At 40.1% G+C, this 18,877-nt stretch overlaps 1 protein-coding gene across 4 annotated transcripts in view; it reads right to left on the bottom strand.

Annotated features, from left to right (window-relative positions):
- The window catches only part of LOC121179067 (centromere protein P), a 77,017-nt gene that overhangs the window by 38,750 nt on the left and 19,390 nt on the right, over positions 1 to 18,877 (bottom strand). For 2 of the 4 annotated variants that reach the window (XM_041033663.1, XM_041033664.1), the window contains exon 7: positions 1,345 to 1,377. The exons of the other annotated variants lie outside the window; for them this stretch is intronic. In XM_041033663.1, the coding sequence (XP_040889597.1) occupies positions 1,345 to 1,377 (33 nt within the window). The remainder of the gene's footprint in view (positions 1 to 1,344; positions 1,378 to 18,877) is intronic. 4 annotated transcript variants of the gene reach the window in all.

The following is an 18,877-nucleotide window of genomic DNA, read 5'->3' as shown; positions in this document are numbered from 1 at the left end:
TGTCTTTAAATAAACCTGGAACATGTCCCCATTTATGTCTTCACTTTTTGTCAGAGTGTAAGTAGTTTTGAGTTGGAAAGTTCACATTTGATTTTATTATTTCAGCTATTATTGTCAAATCCTTGTGTCCTCTAGTATGAAATTCTAGATTTTCTAGGTTCTGCCAGTACCTCCCCTTTAGTGAGCAAAAATAAGTGACAATAAGTGATCAGTTCAGGCCCTGACAAAAATAAGTTCTCCACTCTCACTCCAGTGATGGTTTCCCTGCTGGTACGAGGCTGAGGTTTACCTTTATCCACCAGCAGATGTCAGTGCACACTAAAGAGTTACAGGCAGTTCTCTCCGTGGAGGTCCGGAGTCTGATCCAGGAAAATAAAGAACCAGAAAACTATTGGTTCAGATTTCAGTTCAGTAGTGCTGAGAAACTGTGGCTTTCCTGGAGATTGTCCCTCTATTCTGCAGCAAAAAGGATCTATTGCCTCAAGCTCTAAAATAAGGAGCTCTCAAGTAGCCAAACTTATTTAGAAAATAGTGCAAGGATGAGAGGTCTTGTAAATTTCAAATAATCCCTTAAAGTAACCTTTAACAACAAACATATTTTGAGCCTCCTGCTACAACATTTGATTAATACGATACGATAAACTACTTTCAGTGGCTATTCATGCCAAAGATTTTATGTTTTTCCACACCATTTTATTCACAGTTTCCCAAAATGCAGCCTGGCAGATTTGATATATCAGGGAATTTTTAGGTCTCTATTCAAATTTACAATAAATGATGCAACTTTCAACAATGTCAAAAAAAAAAGGTGCATTTGTAAAAGATGGAGCCACTAAAGTGTCTGGCGGGGTCGAAGACAGCCCTGATCCAGAACTGCTGAATAACAGTCCCAGTTTACAAAATTTTAAATTGCCAATTTAAAAGTTTGACATTTTTGGAAATTTGCTTATTTGCTTTCCTGCCAAGAGTTAGATGAGAAGATCTCTCTCCTAAATATGTCAATATGAAACTACAGCCAGCAGCCGTTAGCTTAGCTTAACATGAGGACAGGAAACGGGGGAAAACAGCAAGTCTGCCTCTGTCCAAAGGTAATAAAATCAACCTAAATACATCTATACTCTTCGGTTTTAGTATGGATTAAACAAACAAGAAGTAACATGTTGATTAATGAGCTTTAGAGGTGCTGGTAGACAGCAAGAATGCAAATAAAAATATTTTTCTCAAATGTCAAACTATTCCATTGCACTTTCTCGGATAAATAATTGTCAAATCAAGGTCCAGATACAAGCCTTTTGCAGAGCTCTCAATCGTAATTTAAGTGAACTGATGTTAAACACAACTCACCCATGGCCACATTCTGGAGATCTTCTCAGATACCTACACAAAAACCAGTTGGGGCAGCATATTTTACTTCTCCACTGGAAAATGAGTAAATTTCTACAGTGTAGAAATTTTACTGATACATGAATGGGTTTGGATTTTTAGTGTCATATTTAGACTAAACCCTGTAAGTTGCAAAGAACTATGTTTAATCTTTATTATTTTTCATCCACTTGTTGGAAAATAACGAATGAAGAATGACAGAAACATCATTTTTAGGAATGAATGATATTTTGTTTAATTTATGATACAGTTGTGTTTCATTTACATTCTGATTCAATTTCCTAATTTGCTTAGGCTGTGCTATTAGAGAAGCCAATGTTTATCCATGTTTAAACCTGCATTGATTGATATTATGACTATTTGGGGGAAGGCCGACAAACTGTCAATGTAACGCTCAAGCATTAGCGCCTTTTAAAGTTGATATTAAAAGTGTGTTGCTTAATATTTGCTAGATAAACAGTTGTTTTACACATCCATTGATTACACACGGTTAGAACTAAAGAGTTGGTGATAATTCCCTGCGTGTTTGTCACTATGAGCTACACAAGATATCACTGTTTCCTTAATGTGATGTTTCTGTTGAAACTGTCAGGTTCTTCATGTGTGGCATGACTTGGTGACAGATTAGTCTTGTGTAAAACAATGGGCTGTCAGTTGTGAAAGACAGAGAAAGGGCATTGTAATTTAACCGCTCTCCAGCAAATTATACTAGGTCTTTATGGAAGCTGCTCAAAAATATAGTTTGGGATTTACTGATAGTTGATGCTGGACACAAAAGGTAACACATTCTTGCCTCGCGGAGGCAGAAACAATTCAAACAGGGAAGCGCGCACACACACACAGACACAGAAACACACACACACACACACACAGGAATGATGACTGTGATGAAACCCATGTGGAAACGTGACAGGCTGCGTGTGTTTTCTTTGCCCTCTCAGTCTCTGTGGGAGGCCCCTGTCAAACAGCAGCCAGCTCCCTGCAGACTCCCAGAAACCCAACACCTGCCAGCTACCTTCATCATATCCACCTTTACCTGAAACTGATATCTACAGTGCACAGAAAATGAGGCCCGAGTTGCAGCACAGTGCTGTAACGTAGTGCTGCGGAGGGTTTGCTGCTCGACTGGTTTGTCTTTTTAAATGAAGACTCGTCGTGCTGTGGGTGGGGTGGAGGGGAGCTGCCTCTCTCTCTCTCTCTCTCTCTCTCTTTCTCCAGGAAACATATGGAACAGATCTGCCGGTTGGCCAGGCCTCGTTCTGCCACGTCTCACAGACACACACAGACACACACACACAGAAAATGGTCCTAACTTCAGGGCTTTTACCTCTCCTCACCCTCTGCTTTTACTCATTTTGCTCTTCTTTATCTTCTACTTTAGTCTTGTCATGTCATCTCTTTTCCCATCTTCCACTTTGTCTCCCATGACTTCTCCCTACCAGCCTCCTGTCCTCCACAGACGAGTCTTTCAGCTAGTGAAGTTTCTCAGAATAATGAACTGATGAATAATATGAGGATGCTTCACATGTTAAAGCAGAGGACATGTTCGTTAAGTCCCAATTCTTAGCTTAACAAGGACTGTCCCATTCCACATGCTCAAAAAAGGGCAGTTAGAAAAATGCAGTCTTCTTTTGCCTGAATCTGCATGACACAGTTTGTGTAAAATAAATTACAAACAATCAGTATCCATCAATCCACGGATCGCCAGTCACTATTCAGTTCAGTCCTTGTCAATTTATGGTATATGGTTATAGTAGAGGTTCCCTGCATCATTGATTTTTTTAAGCTATATTTAAAATGACATGAGATACATCAGGGTCGACTGACTCGACTTTGCAGGCAACTAGTTTTGACTTGACCTGGTGAAACTGTATTTTCAACATAGCCAAACAGCTAATTATGAGAGTCCATGATTGTGATCAATTATAATCTATTAATTTACTGTGACTCGACTGATTCACAAAAAATTTCAGCACTAAATCATCATGTCCTATATGCTTTGAAAGAAAAAAAAACTGTCCATGAAAAAGTAATCTCCATCTTTCACTCTTATCTTTCCATGTTTTCACTGAGCTACTGTTTCTTACCGTTTATAGATTCTGCTTTACGTTTTCATCTAATTCTGTGTTACTGTGATGATGCAGTGCTCCCACAAAGATAAATGAAGTATCATCAGCCTCATCTTTACCTCCTTTTCCTCTTTTTAAGGAAAGGCCTCTACAAATTCTTTCAGGTGAAAATCTGCTGGACACTTTCTCTCTCTTTTTTTTTTTTTTTAAATCTTTGGTAAAAACTGTAAATCCACGATGTGTGCAGGATTTATTGTGTCTTCTCGGCAACAAGTCCACTATAAAGGCTGTTTAACTGCCTGAGGAGATAAATCAGCTGTCCTTCTCTGCGCTTCAAATATTTTAAATCCAAAAACAACAAATTCAAATCACTTTTCCAAGCTTCGATCCTCTCCTCCTCACTTCCCCCCCACAGCCTCCCTTACCCATCAAACAACTTTTAAAGGACCCCTTCATGTATAAGCCATAAAGCCGAGCACGCCACATGAGTCTGTCACAGCCTAAGATGATGAACTGGAGATGGAGTGAAAGCTCCAGAAGTTCTGCAGGTGTTCTGAACCAAAGAGAAGACCAACTGTATAACTTTATAGCCTTTTATAATTTCATTGCATGACAGACTTTAAAGCAGCCTAAATCCAACAGTGTTAAATTTAAAACTTTTTTTTTTGTAAATCCAACCAGTTCTGTGCTCTTTAAATCTAGATTAATGTCAGACGTGCTGTTTGTAAAGTTCACAATCCAATCTGACTTGCCATAATGAGTTGACATTACACTGACAATTGAGGAGATTTAATTTTCAAACTTGGCTGCATTTTTGAGGCGGTTAGAGCAAAATGAGACTTAATCCTGCTGAACTTGAGCTTGATGGTAATTGGGTGTTTGATGCCCAGAGTGTCAGGAGTGTTTTCCATCAAAGAAACATTGGGAGAAACACTGGGATTTTACGGTTTGCCATTTTTAACATTGCTCTTGACATGTTTGTCTTCGGAGGATGCGGTGAATGACCTTGATTATGCAGTGTGCCAGGAAGACGCTGGTCAGGGGCCAACAAAAGAGGCAGAGGAGGTACAGCAGGAGCTCAGGTTTCTAGAGTACAAACTGAGGACAAAGTGGGCAATGGTAGAGTCATTAAGCAGGAGATGGCCACTGTTCTCGGCCGCTCGTCTGATTGAGGCCCCCAAAACTTCATCGGTCACTTCACAACTCACTGATGAATTCAAGGCTATTGAAATATCACGCTACCTTCTAATTCCCATTAACTTTCCAGTCATAAGAATGTCAGCATGCCATTTTCAAAGCCGATGTTCCACCATTTAAAAAGACTTATCATTAAAGACTTGTCATTGAAGCTACAGATAAGTCCTTCCTCTGCAGAGGGAAAATAAGTAAAGCTCATAAGGCACTGTTTTAGGAGATCCTCCAAGGATGGCCCTGACATACAAAACAATGGTCGTGTGACTGCCATTATCTTGGTAAGGTATCTCTGTAAACTGCTATGGATGTTTACAGTGGACAGTTTGTGTAAAAATATTGCTGTTCACCTCTATTTTCTTTTCCAAATAAGTTTGTTCAACCTCAATGTTTGTCTAAAGTCTCCAACCTCTCTACTCGTCAGACCATTCATGTTTCCTGACCCGTCAGAATGATCCTTGAACAGTTTGAGTAAAGACTCAGAGCAGTAAGAAGGATGAAAAAGTGAATCAGAATTCATTTCAGTGTCTGCCCGTATCTATCATTCATGTATTCAAACAGTCTCTGCTGTAGGCCTGTCAATCATTACAGGTAAGATCAAAACTCAGTTACACCTGCAGAGTGTCCAGCTAAAGACTGATTTTCTCTCATCTTTGGACTCTGGTTTCAGTGAACAAATCCGAAAAAGCCTCAGTGATTTAGGGCACACTCTACACCTGGCAACATCTGGCTAAAAAAGAGCTATGTATCACAGATCATCACAAAAAACAACTGTTTTGTACAAAGAAAATATATTATGATCTGGACAGTCCATTAGTTTACAGCTGAAACTTGTCCAATCAGAGCCATTCTCAACCATTCTCAACCAGAACATTAGCACATTTTTTTTTTTTTTTAGTGCAAGGCAAATCCTGCCAACAAACCCAAATATCTAATGAGGCACAAAGTCTCCCCAGACTGCTGTGGACGCTTTGTGAGAGGAATCAAACACTTCAAGATGCCAAAATCCCAGCAAAAAAAAAAAAAAAACTCTCAAAAGTTGGAGAAAATTGGACACTTAGTCTGTCAGTGCTCTCTCAACACACATTCGGTGTCCAAACACATATGCACACATGCACAGAAAAACTGAAACACACCACCACCAACTCATCCAGAGCAGAGTCAAGGCTAAATGAGGCCAGTGGAATTAAAATGTTTAGAGGTGTGGACTGAAAGGCCTGTTTGTTCATGTGAGAGAATCCCAGCAGTGATGCTTTCTGCAGAGAAAAGGCTGACATGAAAAATGAGCAACGACGACGACGAGCCAATTGCTGTCTGGCTCTGGAGTGGAAAATCCTGGCCTATGATGAATGTGTGTGAGAGAGGGTGTGTTTGTGTGACTGAGAGGGAAGAAGAGAGAGCAGATGTAAGTGAGAGCATCAAAACAGTCAAATAAAAGTATAGTAAGCAAAAGAAGTAAAGTGGTAAAACCATATGTTGCACAAACTTGACTTTCTGTACTGAAGCCAGTTTTAAACCAATTAACGATCATTGTTCAAACCTTTAGAAATAGAATTTACTATGAAAAGTGTGAAGCCAAACATTTTTTAATAGACTGAAACTCCAGCAACTTGTTGCACCAACTGACCGTAGATCTGCCCGTTAAACTAACTGCTCTGCTCTAACTAGTTAGTTTCACACTAAACACTCTGCTTTGTTCAGTTGTAACATCTGTGCGCGACAAATGAAGTCGACTGTCGTACAAAACGTGTGAAAGATTCTGCAGAAGTAAAAACCTGAACACTTCGGTGACAAGCAACCAAAGTGGTGAGAGTGGTAATTACAATTTGGAATACATTAAGTCTAAAATCATATTGTGTCCATGTCCATTTCAAATAACAGTAACTGTGACAGTGAGTGTATACGTCTGTGTCATCAGAAATGTAAAAGGATGCAGTCTATCGCGTGGTCCTGGTTGGAGTATTGAAAAGACTTTTCGTCTGGGTCTGTCATCACTCCATGACCAGCGCACTAATATAATGACCACATGGGTTATTTTCACCAGTTCATGTGTCATCCCTGATAATCCTGTCATTGTGGGATGACCAGAGGTTAAGAATTATTCAGTCTGTAAGAGTTTTATCTGCTGTTTCAGGTTGGATTTCAGTGAACGAGCTTAAAAATGTTTGCCCACACCGATTTAATAATATCTTAAATCAAGGTGCATGAATGTAAAATCAATAAAGCACAAAAGCAAATAGTGCATGAGCTATAGTCTAATATTTAAACTCTAAACATTTAATCCTTTGCTGTCCCTCAGAGGCCAATGATTTGAGGTTTCTGGTGTTAAATTTATGAACTAAACTGCCCTAACACCTGTGATAAGGTTAAGCTGTAGCATTAGTAACTGCACAGAGACAGACAGGAGAGCAGAAGTGAGTGAGACAGACAGAGAAATACAGAGACAGACAGACGGTCATAGCCAGAATCACAGACACTGTTATTTTAGCCAGTAGCGATCTTAAAGCCAGAGCTTTTGAAGAGCAGTCCAATAAAAAGAGATTTTATCCAGATGGAGTCGACTGCTGAGGAGACAGCCGTGTTCTCCTCATCACAATTAGCACAGAGGGAAACATTCAAGACCACAATGTCCTATTAAACAGACATAATTACATTAACATGGGAACTTCCCAGAATTCCCCTGCCTCCACAAACACATGAAAAACGCATTGACTTTAACCACAAACAATAATATAGATGAACTGTAACTGTAGTAGGGAGAAGACGGAGTAGGCTACTGTACCACTGGACGAGTATGATTCATCGACTGAAAAGAAAAAAAAAAAAAAAAGTCAACACACCATTTTTACAGGCCAGTACTGTACTGCACATCAGTCTGCCGCAAAACCCTAAAGCTGGACCAAATTTAGACTAGATCGAAGAAACTTGTGTTTTCACCAACTGAAGAACTTCAAGCTTTTGCAAAGAGCTACAGTATGGACAGCTGAGAAGAAGCAATCGGTCCGTTCATCAACTGGTCGATAGAAAACTGGCAACTATTTCGATAGCTGAGTAATCATTTACATAAATTTAATGAACTAGTAGCATCTGGTGTAATGGCTGGTGTCATGAAACCCCAGTGATAGTTAGGAAGAACAAAAAACGTATCTGTCCCTATTTCTGACAAAACTGCCACACTTGTACCATAAAAGTGTTGTGGTCTGCCGTGTGGAGCCGAATCCAAAGATGAATGTGACAGTTAGAAGCACCTGAACGTCACAAGAAGGCCAGGAGCGGACCCGCAGTGGAGAATCCCTGTCGACTCCGTGACTCCATCCATAAACATCAAGAAATGCCTTCAAAAATTTTTTCTAAGTGAGCCAAATATGTGGCTCTGGTCAGCGCGGTAAATCAATAACATATGGAATCAGACATGAGGCTGACATTTTGTTTTTTTTATCAGTAATGACTTTATGAGGAACAGTCTGAGTCTACAGACTGTTAGGATCTTTGATGATCACACAGGACTGAAGCAGGCTTTTACCAGTTGGAGTCTGGAGGTGGAAAAAAAGCTCTTCTAGCAACAGATCAGACACCGCAAAAGCATCCTGACGCACAACCGGACAAGGCCTCTATGTTTTGATGCGCACGCTACATCTGATCCGCTACAGGTGAGTTCTGTATTAGCTGCAATTTTTTTTAAAACACACCAGGAAATATTTTTGTTCTCAGGAGTACATTTGAGATTTAGTTGATCGTTTTTGAATTATCGTTTCATGCAGTTGCATATAAACTATCTGTTTAAAAACAAAAGCAGAGTGTCCGGTAGCTAATGACTGTATTACTTGTCCTGTTTGCACAAAGACGACACAAACCGCAAGAAAATTGTGAATCTCGTTTCGGAGTGGAAAAAAAAAAAATCATGATTCGCATTTTGACCTAATTGCCAGTAGTTAGAATTAGAACGACGCAGTTCTTTCAGACACGAAAGCCTCCTCCATCTGTCTGGATGATGGATTCAGTAGTCATTAGAGAACAGAGAACCACTATCCAAAACCACCCAAATGGAACCCAGTCAACAAATAACACTCTCCATATGTTCCATTATGCTTTGGTGCACACACTTGTGCAGATCACAGATTTTCAATTAGTCCCATCATCCCTCACTTGTCACTGAACACTGTCAGAAAGCCAATAGTGGGACTTGTTAGTTTTAATGAGGAGCACTGACAATATTAACAAACTGCTCATTGCGGGTAACTGAAGAAACAAGACAGCCTTCATTCAGCAGTATGTCAGGTGGTGGAGAACTCACTAATATTAACTAAACACTGTTGCACAGAATGAAGACAGATGACACATGTCACAGACAGTATTTGCTATGGATTATATTTTGAGGTAAGCAATATTTTCCAATGTGGAGGAAATAACTGGTGCAAAAAAAATGCAATTCCAATTAATCACTGATTGATGTTCTTTCAACCAAGCCCCACTGTTTGATTTCACATCCAATTATTTCACATGGGTGAGTAAATACCTCGTCTCGTATTAAGTTTGGAAACAAAAATGCAAAAATCATTAATCTTTATTGAGATCTTGTAAACACAAACCTTTTTACTCTGAATCATTCCATTAACACAGATTCATTTTCAGGTCCAACAATGACGTACGGTACCTGGAAACACATGCTGACTCCGAGCTCTCTCTCTGTTTTTATCTCTCCACAGGATCCAAGTCACCCAAAGTGCCTTCTAGCTCTAAGTAAGACTTTATCCTTCAACTGATAAAAATGGTAAATGCTCAAATGGGACAGACAACTTGAGGACAAATGAATCACTGTCTGAAAACTTAAAAAAAAAAAAAAAACACCAAGGGGTCACCCGAATAATCAAGGGCTTGATTATGAACCACTGATATTTAGTATCTAAACTGATTGAAAGTCAGCGTGAATCACTTTTGGTCCAACACTAAACTGTCCTTCAGTTTCTGTCTGGAAGAAGGAAAATGCCAGGAATGCCGGGATAGCAAATCCGGTAGTCATCAGAGAACAGAGAACAACTATTCAAAACCACCGCAAACTGGAACCCAGTCAGCCAATAATACTCTCCATATGTCTCATACTGGTTTAGTCCAAACCGTCATGTCTCAGTTGACAGTTTAATCAGAGCCGGTCTCTTGTCCAGTACCAACAGACAGAGACCATCATCAAGACACTAACGCTGCTAACACAACACAGATCCAAGACAGCAAAAAAGATTCGATCAGAAGGAATGAAAGCACTTGTATTTATCCAAAAATCTCAACATAGAGACTAAAACAATCAGCTGTTTCAGTTCTGAACTTGTGCATGTGTTTAGGAGTTGCAACTCCACCAAGTCTGTGTTTTTCTTGGATTCTTCAGGCTGTTGATCAATCAAATCAAATAACATTTTCATAAAAATGTGCCTCAGAGTAGTGAGTACACATGTCTGCAGAATGCCTGTGAATTGGTTTTACTTTGAGAATGGGCACGTGAGGATGGGTTCTACTGTATCTGACTCTTTTCATGTAGAGCCACTATCTCCATACCTGGATGACTTGTGCTTTCAGTTAGCTAGTGCTTATCGGTCTGTTACTCAACAGTTCCATCTAGGAGCTGGTAAATCTTGACTCTGCGAACACTCTATGACTAGGCCAAGCTGTAAGAATACTTGGAACTACTGACTCCCTGGATTTATCAGGCATCTTTGAATTCCCCCTAGGAGTCGTGCTGAAAGTTAAATTAGGAGTTACATCAGAGTAGGACTGAGTGGGAGTTATTGATGAAGCTTCGTACACTGACTTTTAGCAGGAGAATGATTCCTCCTGGGAGAAAGTGAGAGCTCTGTGTAAAGTTGAGTGGTAAAATTTGAAATGCAGAAAGGCAAATAAGTTATCTATATTATGTGCACATACATAACTTTAATCTCATAATTATATTTATCAATAATACATTTCCATAGAAGACTACAAGTAAACATTGGCAAGCCACCTGTGTAGCTGAGAATTTCAGGTTTTGATCAGGACTTGATTACGATGAGATGCTGGATGACTATGGGTCCAATCATTAAATCCCCTGGAAGACACCATTTGTTCAAGGTACCATGAGGTTTAAAAAGAAAGTTATGAAACAACACACTTAAATAAAGCGTCACATAAGAGCAGATAGATTTTCATGGTCTTTTATTTAATTACCTCTGGCCTGCATCTGCCCCACATGGGCACCAGTCAGTGTTTTTGCTTCCTTCGGTGCAGAGGAGGGGTCGACTGTTATTACCTCTGCCCAGCACAAATGAGTGGTGTAGGTTAATGACTCCTCTGTGCTCACATGAACATACCACGATCCCACCGACGGACATTTTTAGAGATCTTAACACTCACAAGAGAAGAGCGAGAGCCTGTTTACCCACCTGAACTCAACATAAACACCCCAGGGGATCTTCATAAACACTGTTCAGCTTTTAAGAGATGGATAAATGGTGTTTACGTGCATTTACCCAACAATCCATCCGTGAAGTTTAATAGATGCAGATGACCAATGAGAGTTTCTTCTGACCCTGCAGGTATCCTGGCTCAGACTGTCATCTGCCAAATGTTATTTTCAGTTGGAATTTGGATTTCAGTATTACACACATGGTCACCCCTCCCACTCACCCCCAGTGGTAATTAGTGGAAGACCCTCCTCCCTGGGTGCTGAGGTGTTTTGTTTGAGAGCTGACAGTAAACCTCATGCTGGGATAAGAACTTCCAGGCTCAGGGACCTATGAAAGGCTCTTTACAGTAAACAGTCGGCAGCTACACACAGACAGCAGACCCTGAGATGTCCACTGCATGACATGAACCAAAGATCTTGTATAATTCACCACACCTGAATCCAATGGCTCTTGATGAAGTCTGAGGCAAATAAACCAATAAAAAAAAAACTGGAGAAGAACAGAACTCAGGCTCTACCCTGAGACTACAGGGCCTCCCCTTGGCCTGGGTGGAGTTAAAAAAAAAAAAAAAAGAGAGAGAAGAGTCTAATATTCCTGAAGGAAAACGGATATCTTGGACTGCGCATGTAATAAAAAACAAAACAGGAAAGCGTACGCATTCAACTCAACATGTGGATTTTCTTTAAAATTCAAACAAGGACAACATTCTGGCATGGAATAACTGTCATATCAAACTTATTGGGAGCTAATTGAAAGCATGCTTCAGTCCAGGCCTGACATCAATTCCCACACCTACACTACTTTCAATTTAAAAGCAGTTTATCAGCCATCTTACAAAGAACAACTTGTGTAGCATGACAGAGTCATATGTGCAACAGCATACTTTAAATCCTGGCGTTCCTGCCTATGTATCCCAAACATCTGCACTACTAAACCAAAGTGACCTGCAGGAAGCGGAATGCTGTTCAGCTTTAATGTGGGATGATAATGTCAAAAATACAAAGAAAAAAAAGGAGAAAGTCCTTTTTCTTTTGAAACAAAGAAATTTCCTAACCAAAAGTTCTGTATAGCCAAGTCAAGTCAAGTCAGTTTTATTTATATAGTGCCAAATCATCAACAGCAGTTATGTCAGGGCACTTTTGATATAGAGCAGGTCTAGACTGTAATCTTTATAATATTATTTACTGAGACATTCAACATGCAATAAAGATATGATGGGGAAGAGGTCATTCAAATGTCAACAGAAACAATACAACATTCCTCTTTAGCCCAGGAGTCCCGGGAAAAAAAGGTGCAGAAATTAAAAACTAGCCTATTGTTTCCAAAACCAAAATGGTGGTCTCCTTGTGGAGGCTTCAGTTGTTCTGTTTTAACCATCAGGTTGTCCTCAGATCCGCTGGGAATGAATTCCAAGGCTGAATGCCAGTATTTGGACCAAGGTTCAGCATAAGGAAAAAGACTCAAACCTACAGAAAATAGGAAGACAGAACACTTCTCCTACACAGGGGTTTACTCCCAAAAGAGTACAGAGAAAAAAACAGACCTACAGTAACACAGACCTGAGAACTAATTTCATTTAACATTGTAAAACTGGCAACTAAACTGCTGGAACAACTTGTGCAACTTCACTTCTGAGGGAATGACTCATACGACTGATATTTTCAAGAAGAGAAATGCTACGATGAAAACTAGAGATAAAGGATGAGTCATAGAAGCTCTGAGCTAGTGAGTTTAAATGGATGTTAAATTTGAAACACCACTTTCAGCACAGTCCAAGCAAATTCGTACCAGTATTTCAAGCAACAAAGTTCGCATTTGGAGGAAGCTGGGGTGGACGGGTGGGTCCAAGACTTTGACATGGCTGTTCTTTTCTTGTTAACTGCATGCTCATTAGTGTAACCATGACGACAAAGATCCTGCGACATTAGCAAAGTAGTTATTATAGCCCAAAAAATTATTTTCCGAAACTTAGCCAAGAGAATTATGAGCCTAAACCTAACCAAAGTACGACCGTTCCATTGCCTGTTTATTATTGAAACCATGACGCCAAAGGTCCCGTACACCTGCCACACACCTGTAGGAACAAATGAGTTATATGGTCATTCAGGTTGGAAGAGTTGTTGATTTTCCTGACCTTGAAATTCACTTTGCCTGTCTGTGTGGTATTTTGGTGTCTGACACAGGCAGAAGGAGAGGCACAAACAAGTAGGAGGTCTCATTAATCCAGTGTATCATTGTCTCCCCTCCAACTTTTTGCTTGCTTTATAAAAGTAGTGTTTAACCCTTGAAATGCTCTAGGGTGCAAATGATACTACTTCACGTCAGTTATATGATAAGACCAACTAGGACATGAGACCCAGATAATTACTGAATGGGTCTGACTGACACAAAATTTTGCGTCTCTTTCAGTGTGAATGTCTTGCTCCTTATTTTTATGCCTTTATTAGAGAGTAAATAGTAGAAAGTTGACAGGAAATGAAGGCAGACATGGGAACAGACATTGGACTGAGACTGAGGATGTTATGATTTTACATGGTCAGCAGTGAAAACAAGACATGCTGAAATATTTACTTTCCTTTTAGCTCTGGTTTGGTCACCACTAATCCCAGAGAAAAACATCTGACTCTTCCACTTCCTTCACCAGCTCCTCTCTAACTTTGTATGTTTCTCATTTGGTGCTGGGCAGGTAGTGCACAGTTTATAAGAGCTGCAAGAGTTTGCTAAAAATGGCTCCCTGCTGTTCCTGGAAACAGGGTTCATGAGAACGCAGAGACTGAACCATTCAGTAAATGTTGCTCAAAAGCAAAAATGTAAGCTGTAAGAGGCTTAAAAGCTCCAAAGCTAGGTGCTCATTATCTGCAGGTCTGATTTTTCTCTGCCTAATGGAGTGTCAACCACTTAATATGAAAAACATGTAACAGTAATTACATAACAAGTCTCTGAGCTAAAATAAAAAAACCTCACTGTAAGGCCTGCAGTGTCTGGCGGTCGCCCAGAGCCGACGGGTGGCTACGTCACAACCAAAACACAGAGCTCTCAGCGGTGGGATAATACATCATGTCAGTTGTCAGCCAGACCCATGCAGACCAGCGCTCTTTAATGCCTAACCAGGTGGTCCACTGTGCCGAAAGCTACTCTGCAGTCAAATGGGTGTGTGTGTGGAGTAAATTCACTGACGTATGTTGTTTTGTCTAGGCTGGCTTCAGTCTGCCGTTACGTATCGCTCGCTTACACCTGTCACCCTAAAACCAAGCTCACCGTCACGTTGGCCACAGCTGTCAGAAGAAATAAGCCAGAAAAAAAGTTTAACATTATGATGATTCTGTTTACATGATAGAAAAGTGGTGGGTTTGGATTACAACAACAACATGTTATCTGGTTTTACCAGTTTGTTGAAAAATAGTATTTGACAACTGAAATGAAAAGAAGTATTTTCATGGCATGTTTTAGTGTGGAGTTTTTGGTATTTCTGGTAACAGGGACCAAAAAGTATGACTAGTTCTGGACTTCTGGATCAGACTGTGGGCTGAGTGGTTAGTTGAAGTTCAAGTTAGATGAAGCTATTGCGGTTAATTCTTTTCAGTATTCAGACAATTGATTTATTGAAAATTGTCAAGCAAGTAAATTTAAAACGGCAAAACATTTATATTGTCAGTAATTTGATAAAACTGATAAGCCTACTGCAAGTCACAGACCAAAAACCTAAGCATATTTCTCAGCTTTTGTTATTTCAAATCATACAAACATGTTTTAGTACATTACAGTAAATCCCTGGTAGCTGGAATTGTGATTCCTCTATAAGAGGATGGAGTATGTTTGCAAGCCCAAAGAAAACACACTTTCCCTACCATCCTCGGAAAAATATATTGCAAATGAATCTGGTAGCAAACACCACTTCTCTTTGCCATCACCGTGTGTAATCAGGTGACTGCCCTGTTCAAAGGCTGTGTAGAAAGTGGCGGTGACAACACCAACAGCTGTTGTCCTGATGTGCACCACTTTTTACACTGAATTCTGGGAACATCAGTGAGTTGGACTTCCCCTGTCCGTAAATGACTTTGCTGCAGGGAAATATTATAAGTTAGAATCCTATTCAAACCTATCTTATACATCCTGTAATTACCTCTCTAAATAGTTTAATAGATTCATTTTTTAATGTTAGAGGCAGAATCTGCCATTCCTGGGCTTGATTCAAATTACCTACATACACAAGGGATTCACATTTTCACAATATAGAATAATTTTATCACACAAACAGAAAAACCTTTCATATTGCTGCTTCAAATTAAAATCAATCATGTGGCATCTCTTGTGAAGCAATGTAAGAGGTTAGAGCTGACTGCGACTGTTCATCAAAAATGCGTCTACAGCACAAGGTAACGGTCAGGAGATCAGCTTTAAGTATCTCAAGAAGTAAAGGAACAAGAAGGAGCAGCCACAGTGAGCTGTTCGACGAAGAACTGCCTGCACACCGCAAAGTCCTCATCCAACGAACTCCTGTTATCAGATCCCAAACCAACTCCTGTTACCATGCCCTGCTTTTGTGTGGAAAACTACTCACACTATCCATGGCATGAAATCTGATGGTAGTTAAAATATTATTGACTTGTCTTTTTTATTGAAATAATCTGAGTTTGTTTGGAAGCACCATAAACAGACACACCAGCTGCTCCTCTTTAGTATTTTGGACAAAGTAGCAGCTCAGGGAGCGTTTGCTAGTAGCCACAGGTGTCGCCAATTCAAATAAGACAGAAAGAGAGAGGTAAGACACAATAATGATACAAATGGGGGATAATGGCACACAATTCCATGGTGTTGATCTCTGTTGTTCAAATGAAAAGTGACAGACATAGCTGTGTGGAGAGGTTCAAACCCCCACCAATTCCTCCCATGTAGCATTTTTCTTGTCCTTCTTAGTCTTTTCTTATCAAACTACAACATTGGCAAACTGCTTTCAATGTAACTGTCACGTTCCAAGCTTTAAAAAAAAGGCTCACTCATGTTCACAAACGCATTGAGCAAGTCAACATGGCAGGAGTAACGCGTGTTCAGTGTGCTGTCGTGGGTGGCGTTCCCAGTTGACATTCTTTTATTGTGCAGTGGAATACCAGTGAAACCACCCTGACAGCTAAACTCTGATATAGAAAATTAGTGACAGTAAAAACATTCTCCAGTTGCTGGCCCTTTTCCCAGAGCCGTAAAAGTTTAAAGGTGTTCATAATTGCTAACACACCTGTAACAGTCCAGGCTCATGTTCCTTGGATGTTTATATCTGGGCCCCCTTCTTTTTCCTCTCCACTTGAAGGCTGAAATAGTCACATGTTTTCTATTTAACTGTTTTGCTGTTAGACTTCAGTCTTTGCTCTTTCACTCTCTGTTTATAGAGAACTAGTGTCTCTTGTCGTTTCACTTCACCATGTCTAGAGATGACACCAAAAACACAGAACATTCTTAAGAACTGCTCTAGGGAAGCCCAACATCCCTCCGACTTGACAACCAAGGTTGAAATCAGCCCAAGAACAGCTGGACCTCAGCAGATGTCCAAAACACTGAGTGAACAGAGCCCCTTCATTTTTATAACTGAGAATCTCTTGGCCTTTGTGTTTTGGAAACTTCTCCAATGCTTCTTTTTTTTGTCAGTTTCCAGTAATTCTGTTCTTGATTAATTTTTGGTATTTTTTGTGTTTATTATATTAGCTGTTATTTATTCGTGTGTTATTGCCTGCGCAGCACTTCATAACTCTTTTGAAAAGCAAGGCTGTAGAAGTCTGATACATATTAAACCATTGAGAAACACTGATTAAAGAGATGAACAGTCGAGATATGACTCGTCCAAAATGTTCTCACAATATCTTCCAGGGATTATTGCTCTGGTTATAGTTCACTCAGACCACTGAGAACCTGTTCACCTTTTTCTACCAACTTTAGGAGCATTTTCATTCTGTTCATCAACCAGAACGGGGGCCAGTGTACTGTTTTACAGCAGAGTACCATGGCATCAAACCGTCGATTCTCATCCCTGCCATGGCAGACTTTGCTGCAAAATGCTGCTGTATGCACCGAGGGTCATCTCATTGCCCTGAGCGTTGGGATGTTGTACACGAGTGAGGGTAAGATGGTCTGGGAGATCAACAGGAGGATTTCTACAGCATCAGCAGTAATGTAGTATTGTACTGGATTTTTTTTTCAGTGCTATACGAAGGCAACTGGGCTTAATGCTTTCACCTCTCATCTGAAAGACTTCTTCAATTATGGAGAATGTTTCTTCTAGACTGGTAAGTAAACAGCTGTTAATGCTAAGCTCTAATGCTAAGCTAAGCTCTGGACATAGTGATAGCCAATACAATACAATACTCAGCAAATATCCAGTGTCCTGCCATGTCATGGAAAGTTTGAATCTGTTTTGCTTTGGGGCATTGATTATGATGATGCATGCATTTTTGTACAGAGGCCTTCGCTAAAACTATAAAGACCCAAGATTATTAGACCTAAATGTGGCTAAAACCGACGCAGATGAGAAATCTCGACACAGATGACATCTCTCTGCACCTGGCATGGCAGAGGACTGTGCAGCCTTGCCTGCAACTGCAGTGTGCTTGTCCCAGTCGATTCCCAAACCCTATTCCACTAAATGAAATCAATACAAAGAAAGGACAAACCTTGACACTGCTGGTGTGTTGGTCTACCTGCAAAGTTCTATAACACAATCAGATGAATTATGCACATCAGAAAACAGAATAGAGGGTAAGATTTGAAATGCTCAAAGATGAGAAGCAGCTGAAGTTTTGAACAATATTCTCATTCAAGACACCTCAGCATCAGGAAGGAAACAATAAGAAAACCAAATGCTGGTGCTGGACAGACTGTCCTGTCTCCAGTCTCATAAACAGTCCTCAGTTGGTTTAGATAGAGCATCTTATGCCAGAAAGACAGATTTAGGCTGTGCTTCCCACGTAACACGTTTAATCATAAAGGACACTGATTATTTAAAACTAAGCTTAACGTACACTGAAACATAAGTGTTCATCCATGCCTGCAGTCACTAAAGCCTTTATTGTAACTGCAAGTTGAATGAAAGCATACTTAATCTGCTTCCTGAATATTCATGATATAATTTCACAAATAGATGAATGACAAAAGAAAGGAAAAACCACCATAACGGGGGTTAGTAACTATGATCCTCGACAACAGCTTCAGTGCTCCTTGACCTTGATTCTTCAAGTCTGAGAAACTACAGGAGGGATGAACACCCTCTGGTGCTTCGATGCATGATGATGGTGATGGAGTGCTGTTCAACACACCAACTGAGGTTCTAGTGGTTTGTAAGAAACCACTAGAACCTCTTTAAGGACCTCTAAAACACCCTCAGTGACAAGCAAAACCTCACAAAGTGCCACAGAACTTCCTAAATGACCCCTAAAGCAGCTGTAAGAAACCCTACATTTGTTGTTTCAATGATAGGGTTGGAGAGTGCTGTCTAACACATTGCTCCAAAATCTCCAATAGATGTTCAACAACCTAATGGGCCCTAAGATCCCCCAAAAGGTCCACTAGAACCACATCAGTGGATCACTGATGTACTCTAAGACCTCCTTGATGCTTACAAGAATCTCTTATAGGACTCCTCAAACTTCTTAAAAGGACCCCTTGAACAGACCCACATTTCTTGTGAAATATAAAATAGACTTTTTGCTGATCCACGTGAACCATGCAGCCATGCAAATTCGATCTCTTGGATTGAACTTGTCCAGTACCACACAGTCTCTGCACTGTGGTTTTGCCTGTTTAACTCCAGTATGTATG

Source organism: Toxotes jaculatrix, chromosome 3, assembly GCF_017976425.1.
Source record: "Toxotes jaculatrix isolate fToxJac2 chromosome 3, fToxJac2.pri, whole genome shotgun sequence".
Taxonomy (NCBI): domain Eukaryota; kingdom Metazoa; phylum Chordata; class Actinopteri; family Toxotidae; genus Toxotes; species Toxotes jaculatrix.
This window is presented reverse-complemented; position numbering and strand designations above follow the sequence as displayed.